General features: G+C 39.2%; 1 protein-coding gene across 1 annotated transcript in view; it reads right to left on the bottom strand.

Annotated features, from left to right (window-relative positions):
* The window catches only part of smc1b (structural maintenance of chromosomes 1B), a 31,667-nt gene that overhangs the window by 2,678 nt on the left and 11,210 nt on the right, over positions 1-17,779 (bottom strand). Inside the window, exons 5-21 of the mRNA XM_038309033.1 lie at positions 16,887-17,125; positions 16,278-16,536; positions 15,570-15,710; positions 14,055-14,137; positions 13,690-13,897; positions 8,972-9,157; positions 8,694-8,885; positions 8,472-8,618; positions 8,170-8,307; positions 7,591-7,707; positions 7,364-7,470; positions 5,911-6,052; positions 5,560-5,705; positions 4,186-4,342; positions 2,614-2,712; positions 2,372-2,528; positions 2,080-2,234 (exon numbers count right to left, since the gene is read on the bottom strand). Coding sequence (XP_038164961.1) covers positions 2,080-2,234; positions 2,372-2,528; positions 2,614-2,712; positions 4,186-4,342; positions 5,560-5,705; positions 5,911-6,052; positions 7,364-7,470; positions 7,591-7,707; positions 8,170-8,307; positions 8,472-8,618; positions 8,694-8,885; positions 8,972-9,157; positions 13,690-13,897; positions 14,055-14,137; positions 15,570-15,710; positions 16,278-16,536; positions 16,887-17,125 — 2,673 coding nt within the window. The remainder of the gene's footprint in view (positions 1-2,079; positions 2,235-2,371; positions 2,529-2,613; positions 2,713-4,185; positions 4,343-5,559; positions 5,706-5,910; positions 6,053-7,363; positions 7,471-7,590; positions 7,708-8,169; positions 8,308-8,471; positions 8,619-8,693; positions 8,886-8,971; positions 9,158-13,689; positions 13,898-14,054; positions 14,138-15,569; positions 15,711-16,277; positions 16,537-16,886; positions 17,126-17,779) is intronic.

Raw genomic sequence — 17,779 nt, 5'->3', positions numbered from 1 at the left:
GGATTTAAGGGTTAGGGGCGGACGTTCGGACACAGCTGATGTTTTTTGTCCTGACGTTCCAACTTTATTATCATGATTTATTTTCATGAGTTTGTCTCATGTTACCTTTTAATTCTAAATAATATAACTTTTGTCTCGTTATATTTTCACTTTACTCTCTTGACTTTTTAAATCATATTACTGATTTTAACCCTTTATTTCCCTAAAAGATAATATATGCCCCTAATAATTTCACATCAATCTGTGTCTATACCAGATATGGAAAGGTTTACATATGTTTCTATGATCAAACCTTTTCTTCTCATTGCTTTCCTAAAGCTTTAGCTTTGGAAAACCTACACAGAATAAAGAAATTAAGAAGTTTACTCTAGTGGGTAGAAAATAGCATTTTGTTTCTTGTTAGCTGGTTTCCCTGCTGGATTCACATTATGATTCAGAGGAATTTACACTATTTCCCCCAAAGTTAGCAAATTCTGTTTGTTAAATGATGCTATCAAGGGTAAATACTATCATAATTATTTTTTCCTTCTTACCAGTGAAAACTGATGGCAGCAGATCTGGTTTGTGCTATAAAACTCTTGGTAGATTTCCATGCAATAGAGAAATGAGGCATCCCTTCTGATTGGTGATCTCTCCTTATAGCTTCTAGGACTGCAACTAACAATTTTTTTGCTTATCAATTGATCTGTTGATTATTTCAAAAAATTAATAATCGGATAGCCTAAGGTTCCTCAAATAAGTACTTTTAACGAAATTAAACCAGACGAAACTCAAATTAATTAATCATGATTAATTGTTTTAGCCCTAATAGAGGCTTGCTGAACAGACAGTGTTGTTTTTGTCAACATGACAAAATAATTTCATTGGTGCTCCTTTTTTTATGATGATAACATAAACTGCAGAGCTTAACGGGGATCATTGATGACTAAAACATCACTAGTCATAGGTTTAAGTTTTCATCAACGAGCGAGACTATAAAAATTAGCAGGTCATCGGACAGACATTTAATATGCATAATTTTTTTGTAATCTGTGAGACAAGCTAAGCAGTATCCGTTGTGCGTCTGGTTTGGTTACGCAGCCCACCTGACGAGAAGCGGAGCAGATTCTGCATGAGCACAGATGGATGATGGCAGCAGCAGTGGAATGGTCCGGTACTGTGGGCTCAACTCTGACAAACTGCTCTGATCTTTCAGCTGAGCTGAAATGTATCTTAGCTCAGACTCTGCACTTTACTCCACTCTAATGGTTCTCTCTCAGCAGTATGGCTCTTCTTGCTCTCGCAACTTAATAAACTATATGTGGCTGATCATCCTCTGCCAAGCGTAAAAAAAACCTTTGTCTAACTATCAATATTAAATTTTTTCCAGCTCACAAGAGGTGATACTAAACGTTCTTTAATTTCTACCAAATGGAATCCCTAAATTACATCCAAAGAAAATATTTCATTGCATTCTGTTTTTTGTATTTTTGGATAAAGACCCAGGTAAAAAGGTACATAAATCTTTGAATATTTCTTTCTCATAGTTCTCGTTTCTATCTATTTAAATATGATGTAAACGTTTCCTTGTATTGTCATTAAAACATTTTATGTTTCCTTTGAATATGTCAACATTTTAGTTAGCATATTCAATCTGCATTACCATGGCATTACATGGCAATTATGGAGGTTCTTTCTGTATTTTGCTTATATCAAAACCCTGTGAATTTAAATATACCTTGAATAAAAACTTTTTAAGTTTAAGTCAACTAAAACTGACTAAAACTATCACATATGGTAATGACTAAAATGCGACTAAGACCAATAATAGTCTAAGTCGCAAATCTAAATCTAAGATGGCTGGCAAAAAGAACACAGTGAACAGGTACATACTGACTTAGAAAAGAAACAAGGATTCAGTTTAAAGTTAGGATTGTGTCTGAAATATAAGAACTATTTGCTGTGGATTATTCCACAAAGAACATCTGAAACAGTTAACCTTTAAAGGGTTAATATAAGAGGGAGGAAACATACCCCACCTGTAAACAGACATGTAACTGGTGATATTCAGTTTTTACAGAGTTTAATCTCTGGACTCACCTGGGCTCCCTTGTTTCTGCATATTTTTTTATAGATGCGATCGATTACGAGCACCACGTGTTCAAAACACTGATTGAAGAGCTTGAGGCGCTGAGTTTTGACTTCCTCAAACTCCTTGTTGCACTTTTGGACTACTTTGGTGCTCGCATTGAAAGCTGAATGAAGGAGAGAAAATAGGCATGAATCCTTTTCAAATGAACGAAAACAAAATGAACTGATAAAAGACAGGAAATAAGTCTTATTTAGGGAAAACATGATCAACAGAAAGTTACAAACATGAGAAGATAAATACCTTCAGTCACTGCCTCCAACTTGTCTTTCACCTCCCTCTTCTTCTCCAGAGCCTTCAGGTTAGGGGTGGAAGTAGAACTCAGCACTTTTTCTGCAGAGGACACAGACTCCTTCAGCTTCTCCATCTGAGCGTCTATCTCTTCATCTTCAGCCAAAATCTGTCAACAAATTAATCCATCATTTGCTCAATGAATATTAAACTGAACTAAAAGAAAAAGGAATATTCAGGATTCTTCGTCGCACCGTGAGCTCTTCCTCCAGCCCTGAATAGTCGATGGTGAGCTGCGCCTCTCTTTCGTATATATCCATGGTGGCTGTGGTGCTCTCTGAATCTGTTCCAAGCTGTAAAAATCACAAACCAGGTGTTTGATTGGTTTCTGCTTTTGTTCTATACCGTATGAAAGAGAAACCGCTCACTAATATCAAACACACTAAAACATTTATCATCTAAGTTGACTTTTTTGGTAACTTGGATTTAAACAGCACTTATCAGCAAATAAGGCAGAAAGGCAAAGTTAAATGTTGTCTGTCTTTAATGGCATCTTGCTTTAACTCTGCCCTTTGTTCTCTATATAAGCCACTGGAACCAGAATTCCCCTGAAGGAGTAATCCAAGGGAAAAATAAGGTTGAGTCTAAGTGAATTAGCTCATATAAAAAGTAAAAACCTCATAGAAAAAGCTAATTAAAAAATGAAAAATCTAAAATAAAAAGATAAAAAGCTAAAATAAAAAGTAAATACATTGAGTTCCTGTATCCGTGTACTGTTCTGAGGGTGATTTTGTAACAAAAAAAAAATGAAATTGGAAATACATTCAAAAATAAATTGGGTGAGTGGAACACAGACCAACCTGCATCAGTTCAAACATGACTCAAAGTTATTTTTTTTTATTCTCAGAAATTATAGGTGTTTTTAGAACAGCAGTAATAAAGACATTCTTGAGAAAAGGCGGATTGCATTGTATTACTTGCAGAAAATTTCAGACCTCCAGCTACAACAGTTTCAGAGCTGTGGGGATTTGAACTTTTGGTGTCAGCTTGGAGCTGCGCGCAATGGCTCCAGCAGCAGCTGTCTGTGTGTCTCTCTAACACACAGACAGCTGCTGCCACACACATTTGGGCTCGTACGAAACCTTATTCCATTTGCTACAAAGCCCAACACCCCACGTGGTCTTAACCAATAAAAGCAGAGAATAATAAGGCATAATATCGCGCGTCACTGGCTGGCAGGAAGTGGACCACAAGTGAACCGGAGGTGAGATTTCGGGGACTATATGGCACTCAAATTGCGTCATAAAAATATGCAGACACTTATGTCTTGTAGATAAGAAGATGATGTAAAAAAAAAACATAAAAAACATTGTGGGATAACAACTGAGAAAATAAGTATTAGAAGTAAATATTAGCAAGATGCTGAGAATAAGCTATGAGCAGGTAACTTCTGATGTCAACAACTGGACGTTATGGGCGTTCTTCTCATCATGGAATATTTTTATTACTAATATGCTGGATTACCTTTCATCTTTGGACCCTTATGGATGAATGGAGTATAATTGAAGATTGGATTTATAAAACAGCTTCTGGATGCCTTCAAAGGTATGTAATTGTGGCTGCTTTGTTTGTTTGCATTTTGACATGTTGCTATATCTGTTTTAATTGTGCTTTGGTACTCGCTTTGTACATGAAGTGATCTTGGTTGAAGTGTGGAGAATCTAAGCTTTCCAATGATGTCTATAGTGGTAAAAATTTTACCGGTGGAATTTTATGCATTCTGAGTTTTTATCCCATTTAATATCTATGTTTTAAAGAGGTCGGACCTCCTGCACTTGGCTGATCTCGTCCAGGCTGCCCACTAGCAGACTGATCGGCAGGTCCTGGATTTTGCAGGCGAGCAGCATGTTGTGTCGAGCCATGCGCTTCTGTTCCAGGGCCGTCTCAGCAGACATGACCTCTCGCTGAAGTTTGGTCAGCTCCCTTTGAAAAGCAGAAACAGAAACACCGGGTTGATTAAAAACTAAGTCTAAAGTAGGCAAGCTGTTCAATGACACAAAACTCATATGGGTGAGTGTCATGGTCTTGGTTCTGTTGTTTTTTGCTCCTTGTTTTCTAGTTTTATTGGTTTAATTACAGTTTTGTTGTAATTTCAAGATTTATGTTAGTTCTCATGTTTTTCTGTTGTCCTCTGTTGCCCTCTTGTGTGTGTGTGTTCCTTTCCCCTTGGCTCCCTCGTTGTCTCCCCTCACACCTGCTCCTTGTCTGCTCGTTAGCCCTCCCTTTGTCTCTCTCTGCTATATATGCTCTCCCTCTGCTCTCACTCTTTGTTGGTTCCTTTTCTTAGCTGTCTTCCCATGCTGTGGTCTACGTTCCTCATCTCTCCCTGGCTCCTCGTGTTTGGTTTTCCCCAGATGTCTCCATAGTTCTGGTTTACTTTATATTTTTCATGTTTGATTTTGGATTTTTGGATTCCCACCTCTGTTACCTCTGTTAATTTCATTAAAGCTGCAAGAAATCTCCTCAACCTCTGCCTCTGCATTTGGGTCCTCAAACCACCACTGAACCCTGACAGTGAGTAGAACACGATGTAATAACGTGAAATCAAGGGGCCAATGTAAAAAAAAACAGTGTTCCCCTTTAAGGTAAATTTAGTAATATAAAAACAACTTAGTTTCAGCTAATAATGGTCTTAAAGTAAAGTAAGTGTAATAAACCCAATATGACAAAGTTAAGGTAAAACTATAATGAGTTATTAGATAAAGATAAGGTGTCCTTATTGTTATTTTTAATTGGACATGTCAGCAAACAGGAAAGGCCTCCAGCATTTACTGTTCTGATGATTTTTAGAAACACAGCTAACAAGGTTTATAGGTTTAAATCAGATTGGATCCAACTCTTCCCTTGGCTTGAGTTTGAGGATGAAGAGCAGAAGCAGGCAGGTAATTCATGAATGGAAACCTCCATTTAAAAAAGACAGCCTCATGAAACATGAATTATTACCCAGATTAATGTTTTGTTTCTTTATAATTCTGCTATTTAAGCAGATTCTGAGTGTCGCTAATTTCCTTTCTGTTCTCCTGAATGTTTTCATCTGAGAGCTCTAATGCTGTTGGTAACAAAGCAAAGTGTACAGCCCTGCTTATGTATCACAATAAGCAGTGGTGCAGAGTGAACAGCATAGTAAAGGGGATTTTTACTTGTTGATCTCCTGTAGGTGTTGAGTTTTTTGGCTGAGCTCAGCTTTCAATGAAGCCACCTGTTTTTTTCTAAGGAGAAGCTGGTTCTTCATCTCCTGAAGCTTATTCTGACCCTCCTCTACTACCTGCAGAAGCTTCTTCTCATCCTGACGAGAAAAAAACAACAAAAACTGGCTTAGATGAAAGAATAACACACAACATAAAGGCTTTACAATAAAACAAAGCAGAAATCCAGTGTGATGATCTGCAGCATAAACGTATCGTTAGCCATAACTGAGAGGTTAAAACTTCCACTTTCCACTCCTACTGGTCCTACATTGCTGCATAAAAGCAGCAACAACATATGTTTACCTCTTTGCTTTCAGCAATGGCCTGCTCCTCCTTGCTAACTTTGTCCTCCATTGAGTGCAGCTTCTTCTTCTCCTGCACAAGATGTTCCTTATTATATTCCAGCTGCGCTTTCAAGCGGTCGCGCTGACTTTCAAACTCCAGGCTACAGGGAGAAATGTGAGAACCAAAGAGAAGAAGCACACAAGATTAGAAATAGGTATATTTCCTCTCTCCTACTGAAAGATGTCAACGTTATTTTCCATTCCTAGTTCCGATCCCAGTCCGCCTATCAGAAACAGATGCTTCCTAATCTGTTTGTGCAGCAACAGAACAATGGAGATAACTAAAGGTGGGCATACACTGTGCAATATTTTCAATTGTTGCACGCAGCTACAGCTCAAACTGCACGATGAAACCGAAGGGTTTAAAAGTTGACGGCTCAGGGTGCATATTCTCATTGTATTGCCCAGCGCTCTGATGCGATCTAATTGCTCACACTGTATGTCCAAAAACCACACGTCGGATTTAGCGGCGAGAGATGGCGCTGGCTCTTCAATCTGAAAGAAGAAGAAGAACTCCCTTGTTTGTGCATGCGCAGTGCTCGAGTTTCTGGTAAATCTGCTCATAGATCTGCTTTAACAGCAGAATTTGCCCACAAACTCCTTATGATGGCCGACTGAATTTCAAACATGTTTGAATTTCTCCCAACCTTACGATTCCTGATCGGGAGGTGGTGGTGAGAGGCTAATCGCCCCTGGTTACACCCTGTATACTACACATCGCAGGACACACGAGGAGGCTGAAATTTGGCCCGATGGAAAAATTCTCGCACAACTGGAGAATCGTCCCAATAAGGGCAAAACAATGTACAGTGTATGCCTGGATTAACCTGACACTCTGTGCGGCGGCATTTAAAAATGTGCCTTAAAGCTGAAGAAAGCGTTTTTATGCTTTCTTCCTCTTACCTTACATGTTAACAGATTCCCGCAATCTAATTCTGCCTTTGATGAAACCCACTAACTGAACGAAGGAGTTTAAATTCTGATCGTTTCTCTGCCCCTAAAAGTAAAACATCTCTACTTCCACGTCTAGTTTAGTGGAACTGATGAGCTGTAAACTCAGCCGAGGGTATAAACTCTGTTAGGAGGCCTTCCTGCTGCATTTGTTTTTCCTCCAACTCAGACACTCAGCCAACAGTGCCCTAACTACACCTGATCATTGTGGAGCTATTCCTGGTTTATTTCAGCTGTGTATTTTCAAGAGAAAATAACCCCTACAACTACAGGGCTGGAGTGAGAAGGCCAGTCGTCTTTTTTGATGATATGAAACCATAAAGTGTAAAAAGAGGTAAAACATTAGACATCTGTCAGGGGGGAATCTTTTCTTTAAGGCATTAAAGGATCTCATTTAAGTCTTTTAGCTCCATTAGCTAGACTGAATTTCAGATGCAGTAATAAAAAGTTTTTTGTTTTACCGTTTCTTGTCGACCTCTTCCTGCAGCTTTAGGTGCTCCTGTTCAAACTCTCTAATGCTTCCCACACCAATCTGGGCACAGAAGTCTGCAAACACCTCATCCTCGATCTAAAAACACAACCAAAAACATAGTTTTAATTGTTTCTTTAAAAATGGTTTATTTTAAAGCTTTTCTTATAGTGGGAACAGAATGTAGCAGTTCATAGTATTAGAATAGAAAGGCTGTACCTGATCGATCTGCTGTCTGATTCTTTTTATCTCTGCGTCTTTTGCTTCCAGACTCTCCTGCTGCATCTGAATCTGACACTTAAGGTTTGATAGCTCACTCTTCAGGCAGGAGATTTCCTGGAAGCCATCAATAGCACAGAAAACATATTTAAATCTGAGAAAACAGTAAAGTTTCACTCAAAAAATTCTCTTTAAAGACATTTTTCAGTTTATTTCAAGAGTCCTTTTCTTCCAAGTTTCCATTCACCAAATGCATTTTTTAGTTGTAACAATAACGAAACAATACTAGGAAAAAAACTTGTTCTGGAAAAGAAAATGGATTAGAAAAATATTTAATCTGAGGAAAACCTTTTTTTAAGGAAGTTTTGCAAAGTTTCATTTCTGGAGAATATTTTAATTCACTCATCATTAACAACACTTGTTATTTTGTTACAACAATAAGAGAACAAAATTCCCTGCATAAGAAACAACCATCAAGACAAACAGGCTTCTGCTGGGTTCTGACTGATGATCTGTGCTTAAACAGAATATGTGTTTAGTTATTGGACTGAATGTGAGATCACAGCACATCTGTCCTACCGCTCTGCAGTCAGGGATGGCTTTGTCCCGAAGGATTTCCAAATCGGTTGTGCTGTACTTCAGACGGCTCTGAGCTCCCTGAGCCTCAGCCAAGATCTGCTTTAGACTGGACTCCTTCCTTCTGAGCCTCACTAAGTCCTGTTAGAATAACAAACAGCCAAAACACAAACAAAACTGAAGATTGTTTAGCTAAATGTTTACAGAAAATTTGCAAAAAGACAAAGATGAAGAAAAAATAAATAGGGTGATAGCAGACAGCATGTATTGTGATGAAACTATGGCGTTTGGACACCATAACTCACCCGTAACTCGTGCATCAGTTCGTCCTTGTGTTCCTTCAGACGGATCATGTCCTTCTCCTGCCAGCAGCGAGCTTTGGTCCGCAGATCGCTGGAACCTCCAGAGATCACGCCTGAAGTTTTAAACAGCGTCCCATCCAAGGTGACAGTCTACACGCATCACTGCTGATTAGCACAACAGGAACCACACAACTGAAGACCACACAGCTCCCATTTCCTGCTTACCATAACTCGTTCCTGTCTGTCAAAGGCCACACTCCTGGCAACTTTCATGGTTTCACACACCAAGGCGTTGCCGCAGACGTACTGCATCACTTTTTCCAGCAGAGCAGCGCCTGGGCCGGCAGTAACCCGCACCACATCCACAACCATCTTGGCATTTGGGATCTCTCTGAGTCGTTGATTCAGTGTTTTCACCTGCACACAGAGGAATGAGGATTATCAGAGCTATGAGGTTGACCACCTCCTCCGTCAATCACCTGCAGGTAAATGAAGCCACTCACCACCAGGTAGTCGACGGGCAGAAAGGTCTCTGGCTCGCCTCGCTGCTCCTTGAGGAAGCCGATGCATTCGCGGGCGACCTTCTCAGTCGCCACAACGATTGCATTCATGTTGGAGCCAAACACTTTGGTAACAGCCAGCTGGTATTTCTTATGGACTGGGCTGCAGAGATCAGACAGTCGCCCAAACTGCAACAGAACAGACAGATGTCAAATGACAGGTTCCTGTCTGATCTCACACTTATTTGTGTACATACATTCCGCCTGTCTGTCAATCAGCCAAATGGAGGCAGAAAACATTTACCTGCCTTATTGCACATCAACATGAAAAACCCAAAGCTGCTGGGAGAATCTTGGATCAAAAATAGGTTCAGTTTTTCCAGTATCATTATCCAAGAAGGACTACCTGTGACGGTAACAATGATCTGATCGTGCTAGCTATGTTTAAACACACAAAATTTGAAGATCAGGACGAAATTTTTAAATGAACATACAGTAAGTAATCTGAATAAAACGTGTCATGCTGATCTGATTATTCTTACTTACGTCTAGCCATGTAAAGTGTACATACACTCTAATATCAGCTTGCCTCCTTCAGTTGAAACAAGTGTTTACATGGATGCTGATTGGACTGTCAGTCAGGATAAAACACGAATCTAAGCTGGATTACAAATCGATTCTTTACCTGTTGAATCCAATCAGAATATTCTGACTGGCTTTTTTACATGACCCATTTTAGTCCAATCAGCCGTTAGTTACGGTTCTTTACGTCCAGGTATAACATGAAAGAAAACACAATTCATTCCACCAAAAATTCCTCTCATCAGCTTTGATAATATATATATTTTTTTAATACATTGAATTGTCATTACTATCTTGAAATTATGATTTAAAGCAGTTATAGTTATGGGAAAGTTGAGGGTTTTTATCATGGATGTTACCTGTGACATCACTTCCTCCTTCACCAAACCGTTCAGGATTTTTATGGAGGAAGGTTTGTTTTTCAGATCTTTTGTTCATTAATTGTCTAAAAGTCATATAAGACTAAATGTTTTACAATATTAGAGCTAACATTTATGGAGGATATTATTTCCATGTTTTATATAAAGTTCAGCCATCAGTCAACAGAACGATCTAGTCGAGCGTAAAGTAGGTTGACTGCTTCTCCCACGTTGTGTTGCAGTTTTTCATATTTATATTTGTGGTTCATGAGACATCATGGGTCGCCACATAGTCCAGACTTTAACCTCATGGAAAACCTTTGGGATGTGCAGGAGAAGGTCGACTCTACCATCATCAATGCAAGATCCTGGTGAAAAATTAATGCACCTCTGGGTGGAAATAGATCTTGTGACACTGCAAAAGCTTAGTGAAACAATTCCACGTGCTGTAATAAAAGCTGACAATCTTGTCACCTTTTTCTTTAAGGTAGAGTAAAAAAAGAGATCCACCAATTCAGGTTTCCTAAAGCTGATGGCGCTTATGTTGACACCAGTCTAAGCTAAAATCCAATATGTGCTGTAGATATTAATGGGCTGATTCTTAGAGCCAATATTCCTTTTTCTTCTTCCATTTAATTTTCAATTCAATTCAATTCAGTTTATTTATATAGCGCCAAATTCACAACACATGTCATCTCAAGGCACTTTACAGTTCAACCAGATCATACAGTCAAATTGATACAAAGTTTTCTATCTAAGGAAAACCAGTTGATTGCATTGACTCATTGACTCAAATACAATCCCCCACACTAAGCATGCTTGTAGCGACAGTGGAGAGGAAAAACTCCCTTTTAACAGGAAGAAACCTCCAGCAGAACCAGGCTCAGTGTGAGCGGCCATCTGCCGAGGCCGACTGGGGTTCAAGGAGACAGAAGCAGAGATACAAAAAGCAGCTGTAAAAGGCGGCCCCGTCCAGGAAACACACAGCCAGGCAGACGAGCTCCAAGGCAGCTCCCATGCCAGAGGACGAAGAGAGCACATCCACTCAGTCACGGTCAGAGAAACAGGACCACACTGGAAAACAGGCCGATCTCCAACATCTATTAACAAGGGTGTTGATAGAAGCAGCACAGCTGATGTTTTTTTCAGGATGACGTCACAGCCAAACAGGAACAGACGAGGCAAAGCTACTCTGAGGAAAAGCAGAGAGAGCAGAAGGTTAGAGATTGAACTAACAGATTCTGCAGAATAGGAGAACAGAGAGAGAATGAAGCAGAATGATGAAATGGGGGTCCCTATGTCCTCCAAAAGTCTAAGCCTATAGCAGCATAACTATAGAGATAGCTCAGGATAACCTGAGCCACCCTAACTATAAGCTTTATCAAAAATGAAAGTTTTAAGCCTAGCCTTAAAAGTAGACAGGGTGTCTGCCTCACGGACTAAAACTGGTAGTTGGTTCCACAGGAGAGGAGCCTGATAACTAAAAGATCTGCCTCCCATTCTACTTTTAGAAATTCTAGGAACCACTAGTAAACCTGCAGATTGAGAGCGAAGTGCTCTGTTAGGAACATAAGGAACAATCAGATCTCTGATATAAGATGGAGCTTGGCCATTTAAGGCTTTATATGTGAGAAGGAGGATTTTAAATTCTATTCTTGATTTAACAGGAAGCCAATGAAGAGAAGCCAGGATAGGCGAGATATGATCTCTCTTTTTCATTTTCATTAGAACTCTGGCTGCAGCATTTTGGATCAGCTGAAGGCTTTTAACTACAGTTTGTGGACTTCCTGATAGTAAAGAATTACAATAGTCCAGCCTTGAAGTAACAAATGCATGGACTAGTTTCTCAGCATCACCCCTGGACAGGATATTTCTAATTTTTGCAATGTTCCTCAGATGAAAGAAGGAAATTCTAGAAACCTCTTTGATATGGGATTTAAATGACAGGTCCTGATCAAAAATAACACCAAGATTTTTTACTTTATTATCTGAAATCAGTTTAATCCCATCCAAATGAAGTGACTGGCTAATCAGTTTCTTTTTCAGAGACTCTGGTCCAAAGACTATAACTTCTGTTTTGTCTGCATTCAGAAGCAGAAAATTAAGAGTCATCCTGGTTTTTATGTCTTCAAGACATGCCTGTAATCTATGTAATGGGTTAGCTTCATCTGGATTTATAGACAGATATAGCTGGGTATCATCAGCATAACAGTGGAAATTAATCCCATGCTGTCTAATAATTCTACCAATTGGGAGCATGTATAAAGTAAAGAGAATTGGTCCTAGCACTGATCCCTGTGGTACTCCACAGGTAACCTTTGAGCGTGTTGAAGATCTATCATTAACATGAACAAACTGAATTCGATCAGATAGATAAGATTTAAACCAGTCTAGTGCTGTTCCTTTAATTCCAACAAAATATTCAAGTCTTTCTAAAAGAATATTATGGTCAACTGTATCAAATGCAGCACTAAGATCCAACAGGACGAGCACAGATACAAGTCCATTATCTGAGGCCATGAGAATATCATTAGTGACTTTCACCAGAGCTGTTTCAGTGCTATGATGAGCTCTAAAGCCAGACTGAAACTCTTCAAAAAGTTCATTATGGTGGAAGTGATCGCAAACTTGTTTGGCAACTACTTTCTCAAGAATTTTGGATAAGAAAGGAAGATTGGATATAGGTCTATAATTGACCAAGTCATCTGGGTCAAGAGACGGTTTCTTAAGCAGAGGTTTAATTACAGCAATCTTAAAAGCTTTAGGTACATATCCCTGTAACAGAGATAGATTAATCACATCTAAAATGGAGGAGGAGATCAAAGGGAATACCTCCTTAAATAACCTGGTTGGAACTGGATCTAACATACAAGTTGAAGGCTTAGATGAAGACAATAATTTTGCTAATTCAGAGAGTTCAACTGGATCAAAGCAGTCTAAACCCGGTTCAGATTCCATGACTACCTCAGGTACAATCGCGGATAGAGGAGTGCTTATGATCTTATTTTTAATAAGATCAATCTTATTTATAAAGAATCCCATAAAATCATTGCTGCTAAGAGCAGGTGGAATGGACGGTTCAACAGAGCTATGGCTCTGGGTGAGTTTGGCAACTGTATTAAAAAGAAATCTAGGATTATTCTTATTCTCCTCTATTAATGAGAAGTATGCTGCTCTTGCTTTACAAAGGGTCCTCTTATACAGCAGTAAACCATTTTTCCAGACTAGGAAGGACTCTCGCAGGCCTGTGGAGCGATATTTTCTCTCCAGTTTCCTAGCATTTACAGGATGAGAGTGATGCTATGACAGTGAATGTTATCAAACAAAAAAAAAAAACATTAATAATGGATAGCAGAAAAGCGCGGCTACAGAATGTAATAGTCTAGCCCTATCATATAATCTTTATGATTTCATTTCTATGTTCTGCAGCCAGTACTACCTAAAGCAGAGTCAGAACAGCTGATGGATTTTACTTTGTTCACATCACGAGTCCGTCAGCTGGAAACCCGGACTCACATTTATAATTAGAGACAACTTAGGTTAGCCAGTTAGCGTACAGTAAATAGTTATTTATATATTTCAGCCTAAACTGAGTATAACAATTTGATGTGGATATATGGACCATAAATCTTTACGGGATTATTTAGTTTTTCTTAAATCTAGAGTGAAACTAAACTACAGACTTATTCAGCATCCGCATCATTTCTTTTTTTAACTGATTTGCAGACAGAAACAGCATTTCATTGTCTCTATTAAAGGCCATTTTGTTTTGGGTCTTACAACAGTTTCTGGGTAGAGTCGGCGCAGCTTTTCTAGCATTTCTCGGCGCTGCTGCTGGTGTCTGCTCTCGTGGCTGTCCAGACGAGCGTTGGCTAGTTCCTCCGTCACCTGCAGCAGCTCCTCCTCCAGCTCTCTGCTTCGCTGAGACACATGCTGAAGCTCTGCAGACAGACTCGCCCCCCGCTGATCAAAATCTTCAAGGGAATCCCTGAGTCACACAATACTTTGATGGTTAGTTTCCTTCTATGTTACAAAAAAAACAACAACAAAAAAACACACAGAAAAAACCTGCCCTGATTAAATAAGACGCAAAATTCCACATCAAATTAAATTTTTCATTCTGTTACAAAACACATTTCACCTACTTGCATTTCTGGGTGTACTCCTCCAGTTTCTCAGCTCTACTCATCAGATCTTCTTGACGAGTTTGGCAGCTTTTGATGGCAGCCTGTGAAACAACATGATGATTAGGGTTTGGCACCGAGGATCAATAATCGATCAGAACCGGATCTAACCCTTAAGCTCTTCTGGAATCCATTAAGGCTACGTTCAAACTGCAGGCCTTGATGCTCAATTTAGATTTTTTTGTGAAATCCAATTTTTTTGCCATTCACATTTCCAAATATATGCGACCTGTATGTGATCTCCTGTGTGAATTGCATTCATACAGCTTAAGTGTCCCGCATTCGGAATAGATGATGCAATGACGTCGCAAGCCAGCGTGCTCTGTGTTTACGGAAGTAAACATGGATGTAATGCCGGAGTGCATCTAGCGATCTCTCCCAACCTTGAAACCTCAATCTTATCCGCATCATCGTCCACCATGGGGTTTGTTTTTCTTGCCGCTTCTGTAAAGAAAGAATAGCGACCTATGTCAGTTGCTAATGGCGTTCAGGTCGGATGAATGCGACCTGGCTGTTCAGACACAGGTCGCATTTGAAAAGATCCGATTTGTATCGGATCCAGGACCACACAGCTAAGCGGCCTGGGTCGCATTGGAAAAAATGGTATCTGTGTTGTTCAAACAGCCATTAAAAGATCAGATGCAGGTCACATGTGGGCAAAAAAAATGGATTTGGGTCACTTCAGGCTGCGGTGTGAACGTAGCCTAATGACCAGTCGGCTTCCTGCAGTACTGATGCAAAGGAAGGCTCACAGCCGACATGATTATTCACTGCCAAACTCAGGATGAGAGCCTCATCAAAGCCGCTGCTCTGGTGTTTTAAGGTCAGCTTCCCAAGTTAGTCTGTTCCCCTGTGAATAAATAGCAGAGTGTCTGCAGGTAGAGTGAAGCTTTTTTATACTTTCTTCCTCTTACTTTATATTTAACAGATGGCTGCCTTGTTTTCTGCACGCTCTGGATAGAAAGAAAGCTCTTTACTGTAGATCTGCTAAATTTAATAACGATTTTAAGTTTTAATTGTTTATTTTTAGTTCTCTTTCTCTTTCATATAATGAAACCCACTAACTGAACGACTGAGTATGAAAATCTGATCGTTCCTCTGCCCATAAAAGTAAAACATCTCTACTTCCAAGACTAATGAGGAGCTGTATTGGTACCTGAAGTATCAGACGCTGGATACATGTGAATGTGTTTCTATCTCATCCAGAGAGCGCTCCGGTTAGCAGCTCATTTATGCCATTGAAACTTTGATAATTTTTCCTCATAAAAGATTCATAAACAAGAATCGATCAGAACTAGAATCAGATCAGGAATAAGAATAGTTCAAATTCAAACAATGCTCAACCCTAATGATGAGTCAGTCGATGACATGTTCAAATATAACCATTCAGAGACTTGGAACCATTCAAATCTAATGAAAATACAATAAATCTACAGAGAGAGAGGAATTTTCAGGAATCAGAAAAAATAAAAGTACCTCTTTTTCCTTCTTTCTGCGCTGCTCAAAAGCCAGCTTTTCACTGTCTGCCGTCACTTCCCACTGTAGCTTCTCAGCCTGCTGGAAGAGGACAGCCGCCTGCTTCTGGGCTAACCTCTTCAGCTCCTTATATTGATCTAACTGTGACACAGATCAATGCAAAACCAAACAACAGAACATTAGGTTTTAGAGAAATTATCTTTTCAGCTGTTCTTTACAGGCTTTCTGCAGGTCTACGGTACCTGGAGTTTAATGCCGAAGAAGCTGCATGAAGCTTTATTAATACTTTGTGATGATCTATATTTGGTTATTTACTCAGCATCTATTTCAGGAAATTATTCCAAATAAAGCAAAATAGATTTTTTTAATTATTAAGAGTATTTGAATTTCATTCAGTAAAATGATCTTTCAATGGAAAGAGTATTTTTACCCTTTAAATAGGATAATTAGTTATTAAACACTTGAAATAAGATGATGGAGGTGTTTTTTTCTTATTTCAAATGTAAATAATATTTTTCTATTGGCAGACTGTCTTACTAAACAAATGTACACATTGTCATTTTAGAATCAAATGCTTTTTATCTTTTTAGTTATACAGTAAATACGTTTCCTTAAAACATGTTTTCACTTTAAAAACTCTTAAAAAGCTGTACAAAAAAACAACTACTAAGCTAAAGCATAGTCAGGTGTGATCTTTGTAATAAATACCTGATCCTCATCTAGACTGATGTCTCTTCCCTTTGCGACTCCTTCTTCCTGGGTCTGCCTCTCATACCTCCTCCACGTCTTCTCAAGCTCAGCCATTTCCTGCTGACCTTCTTCCAGCTCCTGCTCTTTACTTTCCAACTTCTTCTTGTTCCTCATCACAGCGGCGCTGATCTCTGCAGCCTTCTTTATGTGATGAGATGTGTTCACTTTGGCTTTGACGTACTGCGAGCTGGACTGAGCCAGGATGTGCTCCTGACCCCTTTGAAACAGAATAACAGGAATTCTTACCTTGAAGTTAATACTTTACTAAGACTGATACATATTTCTTTATATCAACACAGGCTGTGACTGTAGTGAAAGCTTCCACTTTAGTTGGGAGAGTATAATTATAAAGATGTTTAAAAGTGGCGATTTGTAGTTTGATAAGTGTCTTGATGCCTATGATTCAAATCATCCAGGTATTCAAATTAAAATATACTGTGATTATTTTTGCCTCGGTAAAAACACTGATCTATAAAACAATCATTTGTTATTTAAGCTTAAGCGTTTGTTTTATTCAAAGATGTAAAGAGAAAAAACTTTGTAAATGTTGCTGGAGCAAAAACACACCGTATTTCTTTTTCCAGGTGCTGCTGCTCTCTGCTGAGACGTCCGTGCTCTTTTTTGTGGGCTTTGACGCGTTGCTCTGCAGTAACCAACTCGTCGGTCTTTCCCGCTGCATCCTCTTGTTTCTCCCTCAGCGTCTCACTAATGGCGCTGATGCTCTTCTCGTTATAAAAAAGCTCAACCAGATTCAGCTTCAGACGTTTGTGGTTCAGGTCATCCACCAAGGCCTGGTACTTCAGGGCCTGAAATAGAAGTGAGGAGAGATTGACTGGACAGATTGAGGAAAGATTTAAAACCTGTAAAGAACAAGAAGGATTTCACCAGAAGAACTCATCTCAAAGAAAGACATTAAAAGACTACTAAAACAAACCAAAGAACAGAATGGATCTTTTCTACTACTTTAATCTTCAATAATAAAAAGTTTACGTAAACAATAACAGATAAAGCAGCATCGACAAATACTGCAACAATCCTCAGTTATGTCAAAATCAAAGTGTTTCAGTGTTTGTTTTCAGATGCTGCTTGCAGGTAAGAATAGGTATCATTCAGGATTTCTATTTTAAATGATAATCCTGATTGATCAGAGATGGTATTCCACCATTGAGAAGGAGGCATTAGTGTTAGTCCTGGCTTTAGAACATTTTCAGGTGTATGTTGGAGGTTCTAGCGGATCTGTGGTTGTTTTTACGGACCATAATCCATTAGTTTTTCTGGATCGCATGCGTAATAAAAACCGCCGCTTGATGAACTGGTCTCTGCGACTCCAATCATTTAACATCTCTATACAACATGTTCGTGGTAAAGACAACGTAGTGGCCGACGCACTCTCACAACTCTAGTCCCGTTTTTTTTCTGAATGGGTTGAGTTTTTTTTTTACTTCAAACCCCATTCAGAG

This window comes from Cyprinodon tularosa, unplaced genomic scaffold, assembly GCF_016077235.1.
Source record: "Cyprinodon tularosa strain WSP-4 unplaced genomic scaffold, ASM1607723v1 ctg654, whole genome shotgun sequence".
NCBI lineage: Eukaryota > Metazoa > Chordata > Actinopteri > Cyprinodontiformes > Cyprinodontidae > Cyprinodon > Cyprinodon tularosa.
The sequence above is the reverse complement of the archived record's forward strand: the minus strand, read 5'-3'. Positions and strand labels throughout refer to the sequence as shown.